The following is a 13334-nucleotide window of genomic DNA, read 5'->3' on the forward strand; positions in this document are numbered from 1 at the left end:
GGAGGTTGGCCAGTCGGCCCTGCCCCCAGGTCGAACTCTCAGTTGAGGGGACAATTTGCATATTAGCCTTTTATTATATAGGATAAGCTTTTTGCCATGGTCTGCATGATTCAGGCCCTACCTGTCTCTCTAACCTCATCTTCTAACCACTCCCAGTTGCTGTACCATCTTCCAGTTCTCCAATGTGCCAGGTGTTTTCCTGTCTTAGGACTTTTGAATATACTGTTCTTGCTGTCTGGAATATTTCGCTCCCATGCCAACTCACTTTTCATGTTTCGATACAAATATAACTTGGCCACAAACGCCATCCCTTGACCCCCACAATCTAACTTAGGTCCCTTCTATGTTGTCTTATGTAGCACCATGTTCTTTGCTTTCATATCAATTCATCATGATTTATAATTATATTTATTTGTGTGTACTGTTTAGTATCTGAATCTCCCATTAGACTCTATGACCCATTGATCACCACTGGAAATCCAACGTGCCCAGCATAGAATGGGTACTCGAAAATATATGCTGAATGAATAAATACACTAGATTGGTGAACATGTACAAGTGACACAATTCTGAGTACAGGAGACACCACTCATTAGCAAAAGACAGGCTCTATGGAGCCTTGAGAATGAATACAGGCTCACATCTGTATTTCTGACATAAAATGCTTCCAAAGGCTGCCATTTCTTTCTACAGCTTTTCCTTCTTCAGTGATGCTTCCATACTTCTGATGTGTCATCAGAGAATAAGCGTTAAACATCACTGAAGCAGTGATTTTCAAACTGTGCTCTGTATACATATCTCTGGGTCACAACAGGGAGGTCAAGAGATAGCAGGCTAGCCAGGGTGGGCCCAGGGTTTCTAGCCCTTCTTTAACCAGAGCAACTCAAATTTCAACCCTGGGGCTTCATTTCAAAAAGGCTCTTAATACTTACTAGTAAAGAGTGAAAGAACAACTAAGAAAAGCCTTTAGCCTGAATTTTCACTCTCCTTGTGCAGGCAGCAGGGAAGAAGTCTCCGATAACCTTTAGCACTTGCTAATCTCCTCTCCATCAAGGAGCATCTGCACAGAGCAGAGCAACAGCAGGTGGAGGTGCCAGTTCAGGCAACTGGGAGGAGCAGAGAGCAAATGCTGGAGATGAGAGCCTTCGATCTGGAGGTTCCTATATGCAGGGGCCAATCACGACATTTCTTCAGTGCCTCATCCCCAGACACAAATCAGGCCCATGATGTACCCTAAGGGACTGCATTCCCAACGAGTTAGGCCCCAGCATTCACAATGCGAAAAGCAGACCGGTTATGAAGATTATTTCCTCGATTTAAGTCTAGTGCCGACATTAAAAAGTCTTTGCTCACAAATGGCTTTTCAACACATGAAATGAAACTCAACCTCACTCTTAATGCAAATTGAACTATAATAAGGTGCTATTTTTCTCCTATTAGATTAGCAAAGATCAAAAAGCTGGGTAATACATAGTGTGGGTGAGGGCGTGGCAAAATTGGCACTCATACATCGCTGATGGGAGTTTAAATTGGCAGGAACTCTTTGGAGAGCAATTTGATACTCTATTCAAAATTTAAATGTAATACTCTAAGCCAGCATTTGTCTTAGGAAGCTTACCCTACTGATATACTTAGCCGTGTTCAAAAATGACCTATGAAGATATTCATTGCAGCATTTTTTTGTGGTGGCAAAAGATTGGAAACAACCAAAATGTACAACAAAAAAGAATGCTTAAATAATGGTGCAGCCATACAGCAGAATATTATGCAACCGTCAAAACAATGTGGCAGCTCTGCACGTACAGATGTGGCAAATCTCCAAGTGCTGAGGCATGTGACGTGGATGCTTTCACAGCCTTGTTTTGTTATGAATAAATAATCAGCCAACCACCAGTTGGTGCTTAGGAGTAGTTTAACTGATGACGGCTCTTGCCCTCCCTGTGGTACCTAATGCTTTTTAGTTGATGCTTATAAAACACTGTGTTTATGGTAACTCAGTTTCCTAAAAAATGTCCTTGTTTCTTTTAGGACCTTTTGGAAGTTCCTTGAGACCACACTTCCTCTCCCATATTAAAAGTTCCTTGCGACCACACTTCCACTCCCATCTGTTAGACAACTGGATGACAACACAGAAATGCCAGCATCTAGTGCTACTCTGATGTGTGTGTGACTGATCAATTCCACCTCAGTACTGCTTACTGTTCAGAATGCAAGTGTACTCTGGGTTATCTCAAAAGTTTCAGAAAAGCTAGCCCCAATTGTGCTTCTTTTCCTAAGATGCTCTCAAGTCAACCTTACCTACACTGATTTTCCTCTCTGCAATGGAGACCCCCTCCTCCTCTAGTTCCATTAAAAAAAAGAAATTGCTATACAGAATTCCTCCCGGAGATGACCAAAGACATTAGTACTCCAAGGCAATTCCATTTTCAAGGTCCAAATTGAGATAGCTCCTGAGAGGATAGATTTAATAAGTCTTTTCTTAATATATTTTTTAAATCTCAAATTAATATGTAGTAGAGTTCCCCAAAGTACTAACGGGTGAAGTCTGAAGTGTATTTGGACCATGGAAGTCAGCCACAGTCTACAATGTACAAGCAGTTGGCTAGTCTTTGTAGTTTCCAGGAGGGCAGGGACTAGGTTCTTCTTGGTCACTACTGATAGCCCAGGGACTAGTCCAGTACACAGGCTTTCTTGTGGATGCAAAATAAAATCTCAACTCCTTCCCTTGGTCTACAAGGCCCTACAGGATTTGTCCTTGCCCACCTTTCTAATTTCACCTTGTCTCAGTCTCTCCACCATGACCTCTTTTAGTCTCCAAAGATTCCAAACCCTTTCTTCTTTCCAGGCCTTTCCACCTGCTGTTCCCTTTGCCTGAATATTCTTAAAAACCATAAAAAACATGTACTGGTGGGTCCTTCTCAGTCTTCAGGTCTCAGCTTTAGTGTCACTTCCTCAGAGAGGCCCTCTTTGAACACTTACTTTTATCCAAAGAGCATATATCTACGTAAAGTAGCCCGTCCCTGTTTCTCTCTTGTATTAAGTTGTCTGTTTCTTCACAGGGCTTATAAGATTTTTAAACGAGTTTAGTGATTTGTTTACTTGTTTATCATCTCTCCTGAAGTAGGAGGAAAGCTCCACGAGTTTATTCATCTTGTTCACTGCTGTATCCTGATTACTTAGCACAGTGCCTGACATATGGCAGGCATTCCTCATTGAATGAATGAATAAAAGAACATTTACACTACATATGAATGTTCATGAATGAATGAATGAACATTGGAAATGGTATTAGCTGTAGGCCAGAGGGCTGTCCTTATTTCCCTCACCTTCTGGGAGAAACTTTCTTACATGGTCTTGGCTTTCTCAGCTGATGAGGTCAGTGACCTTTCCATCTACTTTGGAGGCTATTAGCAGTACTGAATTAAGCACTGGAGCCATGCTCTTTGGATAAAAGGGACTCAGGTATATAGCTCATTTTTTAAAAAATTTGTTTCTCATTCAAAGATGGACTATTCAGTTGAGGGATTCTTTTTTTCATATAATCCAAACACTTTACCATTTTAATGATGGCTAACACCTCTGGTAGACAATCAACAGGATCAAAGGGAAGGAGAGAATCTCAAACCACCTCGTACAATTAAAATGTCAAAAGAAAGTTTCTAGACCTCCTCTGTCCAATATGGCAGTCACTAGCTACATGTGGCTATTGCATAGATACTGCTCATTCTTAAGTATTGCTAGGAGCAGCTTGGTATATTGAAAAGAAAAAAAAATCGCAAATCCTGACTTTTCTCATTATTAACTGTGTGACCCTGGCTAAGTAGGATCTCACTGAGCTTTGCTCTTATCTGCAAAACAAAAATAATATTTACATTTAGTCTGCAGGGTTCATGTCCCTGGCACAGAGCAGGAGCTCAATAGAAGGTAGAGATTATTAAAAGTATGTGACCCTAACATGTGAAACTGGGCAAATTCAAATAATACTCAAATAATGTCCTCCACAGCATAACCACAAAGAAAACAATAAGGTTAAGCAAATAAGGATTCCAGTCCCCCCCTCCCCCTCACCAAAAAAACAGCATTAAAAAGGGCTCTCGCCCTGACCAGTTTGGCTCAGTAGATAGAGCGTCAGCCTGCGGACTGAAGGGTCCCAGGTTCGATTCTGGTTAAGGGCACCAAAAAAAAGGGGGGGGGGGCTCTCAATGTACCTAATGCTGCCAGCAAGGCGTGCAGAACACTGACAAAGGACGTAGCCCTCTTATCATAAAATTGGTCCAGGGTAGCCAAGACATCTTGAACCACATCTGCCACCAAAGGAAGCAGGCTAGCATCAGAGTTCCTCAGCATGACTTCCAAGACCTTTGGGGTATGGGGGTGCAGAGACAGATGGCGCAGATTCAAAGAGATCCCATTCACCAAATAGTCTGAATTTTGGTTGATCAGTTGCTGGAGGGAGTCGTAGCCACAAGCATGGCAAATGTCCATCATGGCACTGGTAGCGGCCTGGCTAATGAGCAGGGTTTGGTCTCCAGCCTTCTCCAGGACTGGATAGAGGGCTGACATCAAGAGCAAACGGAAGTCTGTTCCTAGTGCATATGCAAAGTGGCCGATCCCTTCCAACTGGATGCATATTTGCCAGATGTTGCTGTTCATGGAGCAGATAGTGGGACTTGGCTTTGAGAAGGCTGGAAAAGATGTAACTTGGCAGGTGTGTGCACCAGATGTGATGGCCTGGAGGCCTGACTGCTTCATAGTTAGCTCCTCTCCCATTTCTTCAGCTTCAATACAAGTGGCCAAATACCAGTTTTCTTGGCTCGTGTATTCTTCAAGGAGAGATGTCACGATCTCGCTCAGTTCCTCTGGGCTTGTTTTAATATGTTTTTCATGAAGATTTTCCACTTCCAACCCAGCAGCCCCTGCAACCAGTTCATTAAGGATCATGGCAGCTTGCTTTCGGTAAACCACGGACTCATGGTACAGGTCCATAAAGTGATCCACAAGCAAATGGAGGTTCCCATAAAAACCAAGAAGCTGACAGACCTGCTGCAAGAGCAGGAAAATCCTCTCATCAGTAAAGAAGCGGAAGTATCTCCTCTGAATCTGACTCCACGGCCGTGTGGCTGTCTTTGGAGAAGCACTCAGGTGGTCAGAATTCAAACGCCTCTCTTCAACAATTTTGATGTCAGCCACGTCTAATTCTAGAACTTGGATAAGCGCTTTGGAAAGGCGCTGGAGGTGGGCCACAGAGTTGAGGACAAAGTTCACTTTGGGGCCCAAGAGTTTCAGATAACCGAGTAGTAAGGAGAGAGTAGAGAATTTGCCCTGATCATCTTGGGAGTTCATTAGGCGGGGAAGAGAGGTGGCAAGGGAATGTAGGTTTTCTGACAAGATGTCAGCAAAGGCTCTGCTGCCCACCACTACTTTCTGATCTGCAAAATGTCTCAGAACTTTATTGCACTGGGCTTGGACTTCAGGACTCTCATCATTTAATAGACCCACCAAAGCCTTCAGAAGGGGTCCAGCCGATTCGACCAGTGACTGACTACACTTCCGAAGAAGGCCCTCAACAAGCTCTATCAGCTCCAGCCTCACCTTCCAGTGTGGGTGAACTGAAGCACACTCAATTATCTTCTTAATAAGGATGGTCAACTTGTCGCCAGTATTTTTTATCCAATCGGCTTCCCTGTGAACCATCAGCTTGGCTACTCTGTGCTCCACCATAGGCTTTGCTTGGACCTCTGAGGTTCTTCTGAGCTGTTCGTCAGCCATGATAAAGCCCACTGTCTTGTAAAAGATCTTTAGGGAAGATACGACAATGCTGTGCCCTTGTTTAAAGTCTCCTGTGATAACCCTGGTCAGTGCCGTTGAGATTCCAGGTAAAAAGGAAGCAAACAGGTCTCCCAGCTGCTTTTGCTCAAGCTCATCCAAGGACCTCGGATGGTCATCACAATCACACTGCAAGAGTAGAACCTGCAAACATTTTAAGGCAGCGATTTTAATTTGCTTTGACTTCTCCTGTTCTGCTAGGCCTAAGAGCAAAGATACAGCAAATCCTAAACGAGGCAGAATGGAGGGCTCATAAAAAGTCAGAATGATGTCCCCATAGGCCGAGTGCATTAATGTGCTGAGGCCCTGGATCACAGCCAATTTCAACTCCTCTGACACAGCGGCGGGTTTTTGGGAGCTGGGGGAATATAGACAAGTGGAGAGCTCTGAAAAGAGTTCCTGGAGAAGGTCCTGTTCCTTCACACATGTTGAGGAGAGGACAAATGTGAGGCACTCCACCACACTTTGGATCAAGCGCTCCCTTTTGGGACCTGGGGTCTTCAGGGTAAACCGCAAAGGGAAGAGGATGTACTGCTGAAGCTCCTGGAGGGCCGAGTCACTCACAGTCCGTAACTGTGCCTGCAGCTGCTCCACGTGCTCCACTGTCTGGGTCTTTGTCAGCTGAACACAGATGGGACGTAAGATGCCAAAGGCCTCCTCAGGAGTATCAAAAACTGCCATTGTGCACTTTCTCTCACAGAGGAAGCATCCTGCAGGCTGGAGGAAGGAAGCAAATACAAAGTAAGCTTGCATTCATTCACTCAGCAGACATGTAGGGGAGTCTACTAGTATGTGCCAATTGCTACACAAGGCACTAGGGGAACAATGGAACTGAAGAGACGATTCCTATTTTTAGGGATCCCCCAGTCTAGTGAGGGAAGTAGATGGACAGTTATAACACAGTCTGTTAAAAATTAGGATAGGCCTATGCTTACAGCCCTAAGTGAATGTGGAAGACCCATGTGTGATAACCCTGGGGAAGTCAGGATGGGATTCACAGGAAGATGCTTGAGCCAAGAGTTGAGGAAGGAATGAAAAAAAAAAAATCTGTGGGCTAGTCTAAGGAGTTTGGATTTTAACCTGTCATCATAATGGAGAACCACTGAAAGTTTGTGTGTGTGTCTAACTTGAGGCATAACATACACAGAGTACAATACTCTAGTCTTAATGTACAGCTCAGTGAATGTTTATGTATGTAGAGACCCATGTAACCACTACCCAAAACAAGATATAGACTATTTCCAGCACCCTGGAAAGTTCCCATTTCCCATTTCCCCTGCCCAGAGTTACCACTATTCACTATGGATTAGTTTTGCCTATTCTTGTCACAGCGAGGTTTTAAGGAGGGGGTGATATGATCAACATCATGCAGTGAAAAGATGCCCTGGCAGCCAGCAGTAATATGGGAGAAGAATCAGAATTAGGTGAGACTGAACGCAAAAGCAAAACGAAAGAGTGGCCAGAGAAAAGGAAAAACCGGGAGAAAGAGATTCAAGCAGGACGGAAAGATGGACGGCAGGCAGGCAGGCAATGAAAGGAGACAGGTTTAAGAGTAAGCGGAGGGAGCTGAGCAACTTAATATGAGAGTCTCTTTTCTCTGTGAGGAGAAATTCAAAGTCATGGGCTGACAGTGAACGAGAAGGAGGGTAAGCAGAGGGCTTGAGGAGAGAAATAAAAGTCTCAAATATTCCCTTTGGGGAAGCAGAGCATGCTGGGAAGACATAAAAGTGTGGCCTAAGGGTACTGAGGACTGAGCTGAAACTGGAGACCATAAATGCGTAGAACTGTAAAATGCTGGCATTGGACGAAAGCTTAGAGACCATCTAGTCTGGTGGTGTCTCTCTCACTCTTTCTTTACTTACATATTTTTTGGCTCTATTTGCTGGGAGGTTCTGAACAGATGATGACAAGAAAGTGTCTCTGCTGCCTCTCCCCATCTCCAATCCTGTGAACTCTATTGAGCCCCAGTGACTAGGACTGACAGGAAAGTGATGCTTAGTGGCTGTGGGCAAGACCTGCTCAGCCCAGAGAGCTGGTGCTGAACTGTCCCCCTGGGTCAGGAGAGGGCTCCAAGGCAACAATCAGGCTTCAATACCCTGGAGAGAGCATGGTCCACAGAGCTCCATGGACCACTGCGGGGAAGGGTGATGCTGGTCTCTGTGAGGCTTCTTGGGAGTATATCTTCTGGTCTCTGTGGCCCCCCAAGAAGCCAGTGGAGGGAAGAAGCTGATATATTCCCTATCCCAGGCTAGGAAAATGCCAGATGTGGATGCCAGAAAGCTTGGCCAGGGACTACAGACATCTCATTGGCACCGGCTCACAGACTGATGACCCAGAGGCTGCTCTGCCATTCCCTGCCTGAAACATGGGTAGATGAAGAAAAGGAAGATAACCACTTAATGGGACCTAGCTGTCAGAAGTAGGAAAAGGAAATAATAGCACCCTGAGGTGGTGAATCTCAGATTAACTGAACCACTAAAGGAGACAGACAAAAATTTGAAAAATAATAAGACCAAAAAGGAAGTTCAATTACAAGACAAAAGATATTTCTTAGAGTTTCCAAAACATGATTTTACACACACACACACACACACACACACACACCGCAATTGATGTGGGAGATAAAAAAGATGGCTAATTGCTGAGACCCAATTAGTGGCCAGGAAGATCAAGCAGTTATCTTAAAACTCTGAGCAGAAATACATAGAGATGAAAATTGTGAACTCTAGAGAACAGGTCTGGGAGAACTAACATGTAAATAGCTGGGAATTCTGGAAGGAAACAAAGGAACAGATGGAGGAGCTAAAACAAATAAATAATAAAAACATTTCTCTGAGCTACAAAAAAAAAAAAAAAAAAAAAGATTTATATGGAGACAGAAAAGACAGAAGGATACATACCTAGTCACATTCTGGTAAAATTCCTGTACACTAAAAAATAAAGAGAAAATAATATATGCTTTCAGGAGGAAACAACAAATAGCCCGGGCTTTGAATTTCTCATTTACATCAACAGATACTAGAAGACAGTAGAACTGCAAATGAAGGATTGTGCCCCTCCCTCACCCCCATAAACAGGCAAGATATTCACCAGGGAAGGTGAAAGAACAATATGTAAGGCTTGAGAGAGGATTATCACCTGTATACCTGACAGAGGAAGAGACCTAAAATGAGAAGATGAATGAGAAAGGGAATACTGCTCAAAACTTTTTTTCTTTTGGCATGGGAAACTTTCTTCAAATAAAATGTTTCAATGAAAGCTCAGCATGTAAAACAGATAAAATCAGAGGGTCTAGTGAAAGCAGGGTGAAGGCAATGGCCTGGGCTCTGCATCGCTCCTATTCATCTCAGGAGTTTCAAGAAGATAACGTTGGGTGCCCTGAATTATGTTCTTGGATTATATGACAAAAACTGTAAAAGAGCTACTGGAATGAGAACACACAATATGTTTAAAACTACTTATCTGCTCTTTCTCCTGTATTCTCTTTATGATTGATGGTCCTCACCTGAGCTAAAAACCTTAGGCTTTCTGCTTTCTTAATTCCACTATTCCCTTAAGTTTCATCAATTCTACCCCTTCAACATCCTTCAAATCTGTTGATGATCATCATTTATTTAATGTTGGACTGACCATAGTGGTTTCCTCTCTGGCTCCCTGCTTTGTGTGCCTCTCCTTCTTGAGCCCACATTTCATGATGACATGTAAGTAATCATTCTAAACAAAAATCACCTTTCTCCATGCTTAAAATTCTTCAACTGCTCTCCGTAGCCTGCCAAAAGTAAAAACACTTATTTACCATGGCACACAGGTCCCTACCTATCTCACTGACTCCATCTCTATTGTTTCACCCATTAAACTTGAAACTGTAACCATGTAAAATTATAAAACTTGCAATTTCCCACATATCTGCCTCCTTTGTTCTAACACTGTAAGCACCGTTATTATAGTATAGCATGCTGTATTATTCTCTATATGTCTGTCTTAGCTACTTTAGACTGGACAAACTTATACCTACAGCCTAGAAGGAAATCTGGCACCTGACAAGCACTCAAGAACAACTGTACATATTCTGTGCTCAAACAGGAGATATTAGGGTGTAGCAGGCCAATATTCCTGCTGACAACTAGAAAAAATGCCAGATAAATTCCAAAAATCATTTCTTAAAGCATCAAATAGTTGTAGAAGCAACATGATGGACTAATACTCTAGTTGAGGAAAATGTTCAGAGTGAGTCAATAATCAGGAGCTACTTCCCCCCGCCCCCCATCCCCCATGGTGCATTTGCTGATCCTGGACATGAGCTCAGGATTATGGCGTGGCTCAGTGGAGGGACAAAACTGCAGTCTTCAGGGATCTCAAAATATATGACTTCTGGGGGAAGGCTGGGGGAGAAATGACTGAGAAACGTTAAAACAAATGAAAGAGATCAACCCACAGATTCAAGAAGCTCAGCAAACCTCAAGTTGATAATACAATGAGAAAGAAATACACATAGCTACCTCACAGTCAAAATGCTGAAAACCAAAATAAAGAGAAAACTCTTAAAAGTAATGGAGCAATAAATCAACAGACAACTTCTCAACAGAAATAATAAAATCCAAAAGACAATAGAATGACATCTTTAAAGTGCTGAAATAACTACAAACCTTAAGTTTTATATCCTATAAAACATTGTTCAAAACTGAAAAAGATGTTTTAGACAAAAACATAGTGAATTCTTGTTATCAGGTCCACACTAAAGGAAAAGTTAAGGGAGAAAATGAGCCTAAAGAGAAATATGGATATGTAGGAGGGAATGAAGAACAATATAATAGATCAATATAAAAGAATATTTACTGTATGAAACAGTAATTATTATGTCTTTTGTAAAATATCTATATATATAAAAGCCTAAGTGACCTACCAACCGTCTGGTAGCTATGATGTGCACTGACCACCATGGGGCAGACGCTCAACGCAGGAGCTGCCGAGTGACAGCAACTTTGCAGAGCGCCCTCTCACATTCCAGGACTCCTTGGGGGATGTCAGACTGCCGGTTTTGGCCCAATCCCCACAGGCCAGGCCAAGGGACCCCACTGGTGCATGAATCTGTGCACTGGGACACTAGTGTGTGTGTATCTATCTATACATATATATATCTATCTATCTCCCAAATGCAAGACAATAATGCACAAAAGGGGTATGGGGAGTATATAAGAAATTAAGCCTATTAAGAATCTAGCAGTATCAAGAAGTGGTAAAATAATTTGTATTAGACTATAACGTGTCAGAAATGCATGATAAAATCTGTAGAATAAGCTCCAAAAAAAAAAACCCCTGTAAAATATATGCCTAGCAACTTCAGAGATTAGTAAAAATGAGTTAAACAAATATTATTAATTTATCCCCACCAAAAAGGATAAAAAAAAAAAAAACCCCACCAAAAAACCAAACAGAAGCAAAACTAGTGGGTCAAACAGAAAACAAGTAGTAAGATGGTAGGCAGGAACTCTAACGAAACAGTGATATTAATTCAATTTCTCCACAGAGGCACTACTGACATTTGGGGATGGATAATTATTTGTTGGTGGAGGGTTGTCCTGTCCATTGGCCTCTGTCCCTCCAGGGGCGACATCCAAAAATGTCTCCAGACACTGCCAAATGTCCTATGGAGGGCAAAAGTCACCCCTGGATGAGAATCGTTGGTGTAGAGCAAGCATGTCAAACTCGAAGGCTAACACAGGCCAAATAAACAAGGTTTAAGTTTATGTGGGCGGCAAAAAAAAAAAAAAGCTTCAATTTTCATAGAAATGTAGATTTCGATAGAGACATGCTGAATACAAAGGGCTGAAATAAATGAGTAATTGTTAACATAAAATAATAGAACATTTTAATAAAAATTAATATTTTTTCTTGAACATTAACTTACCAGATACTGAATAACTGCACAAATTAATAAGCGTAAAGCAAATAAACCTATTTTTCTTGTTCTCCAGGAAGAGAAATATTTCCTGTTGTGCACACCAAACAAGTCAGTATAAGACTAATGACGTGGCAATAGGCTGCTAAAATATTTGCTGCTAGTATTAGTGGAGAGAAATTAGTGATGCGCCTGCACGTAAGGGAAATGAATGCAACAGGATTATAGTAATCAGTCATCAGCGAACGTTGTAGTTCATTATTAACAATTATGCATAACAGGATATTGTAAAAATTAAGCTACGAAATTTTTATTAAAACGTTTCTTACATACTGTTATATTGCCTAGGCCGCAAAAATATTCATTGTGGGCCACATGTGACCCGTGGGCTGCGAGTTAGACATGCTTGGTGTAGAGTCAACATAACTCCAATCAAAACCCCAGCAAGATTTTTGTACAAAACAACCAGATGATTCTCAAATTTATATGGGAATGCAAAGCATCTAAAATAGCAATGGCAATCTTGAAAAAAAAAAAGAAATTGGCAAGCTGTGGTAGTGTAAGTTCTGATACCATCTGATTTCAAGATTTACTGTAAAGGTATACAATAATTGAAGACAGTATAGTGTGTTATTGGCATAAAGAAAGACAAACAGATTTGTTGAACAGAAAAGGGTCCAGAAATAGCCCCCAAATATAAACTAGAGTCCATATATTCACATAACTGATGCAGGTGATACTAAAATGAACTGGGGGAAAAGAATGGTCTTTTAAATTAAAGGTGCTGTGTCACTTGGCTGTCCACATGAAAAAATATATTATGTCTTGATTTCATCTCACACCAAATTTAAATGTAAAATATAAAACAATAAAGCTTTCCAAAGAAAACAGAAAAAATATCTTTGTGATCTTGGAGTAGGCAAAGATTTTTTAAACAGGATACAGAAAAGTGCTGACCCTTAAAAAAAAAAGGATAAATTTGACTACATTAAAATTAAGAACTTGTGTTCATCAAAAGACACCAAGAGAGGGAAAAGACCCATACAGAGAGGCAAGATATTTCCTAGATTTCTGACAAAATATTCATATTTATAATATAAAATATTTTTTCTAAATATATATTATTTAGAAAATAAATCATTAAGAAAAAGGGCATCCAGTGCTTTCTTCCCCTTCTCTTAAAAACCTCCCCACCACCCCCAACACACACACATACACCAAAAACCAAACAAAAAAAGAAAGAAGAAAAAGACAGTCCAACATGGAAAAGGACTTGAACCAACATATCACAAAAGAAGATATTCAAAATGGCAAATAAACATATGAAAAGACATTCAACATCATTAGTTGGGAAAACACAATTTAAAACCATAATAAAATACCATTATATACCTGCCAGAAGGGCTAAGCAAAAAAAAAAAAAAAAAAAAAAGGGGGGGGGGGGCGGATAAAAGAAAAAGAAAATATACCCAGAACTCTCATTCAGTACTGGTAGGAGTGTATCTGTTCTTCTAAAGGAACATATGCATGCTCTATGATCTAGTAATTCCAGTTATTCACATATACCCAACCGAAATGCATGCATACATGTATCAAAAGATATGTTCTG

At 41.4% G+C, this 13334-nt stretch overlaps 1 protein-coding gene across 3 annotated transcripts in view; it reads right to left on the reverse strand.

Annotated features, from left to right (window-relative positions):
• Positions 1 to 13334, reverse strand: part of TTI1 (TELO2 interacting protein 1) — a 48226-nt gene that overhangs the window by 21905 nt on the left and 12987 nt on the right. For all 3 annotated transcript variants that reach the window (XR_011472151.1, XR_011472150.1, XM_070420301.1), the window contains exon 2: positions 4209 to 6543. Coding sequence is in view for 1 of the 3 variants with exons in the window: in XM_070420301.1 (XP_070276402.1) it covers positions 4209 to 6507 (2299 nt within the window). In the remaining 2 variants the exon portion in view is untranslated. The remainder of the gene's footprint in view (positions 1 to 4208; positions 6544 to 13334) is intronic.

Source organism: Myotis yumanensis, unplaced genomic scaffold (genome assembly GCF_028538775.1).
Source record: "Myotis yumanensis isolate MYYU_CA2020_CCGP unplaced genomic scaffold, mMyoYum1.0.hap1 SCAF_7, whole genome shotgun sequence".
Lineage (NCBI taxonomy): Eukaryota > Metazoa > Chordata > Mammalia > Chiroptera > Vespertilionidae > Myotis > Myotis yumanensis.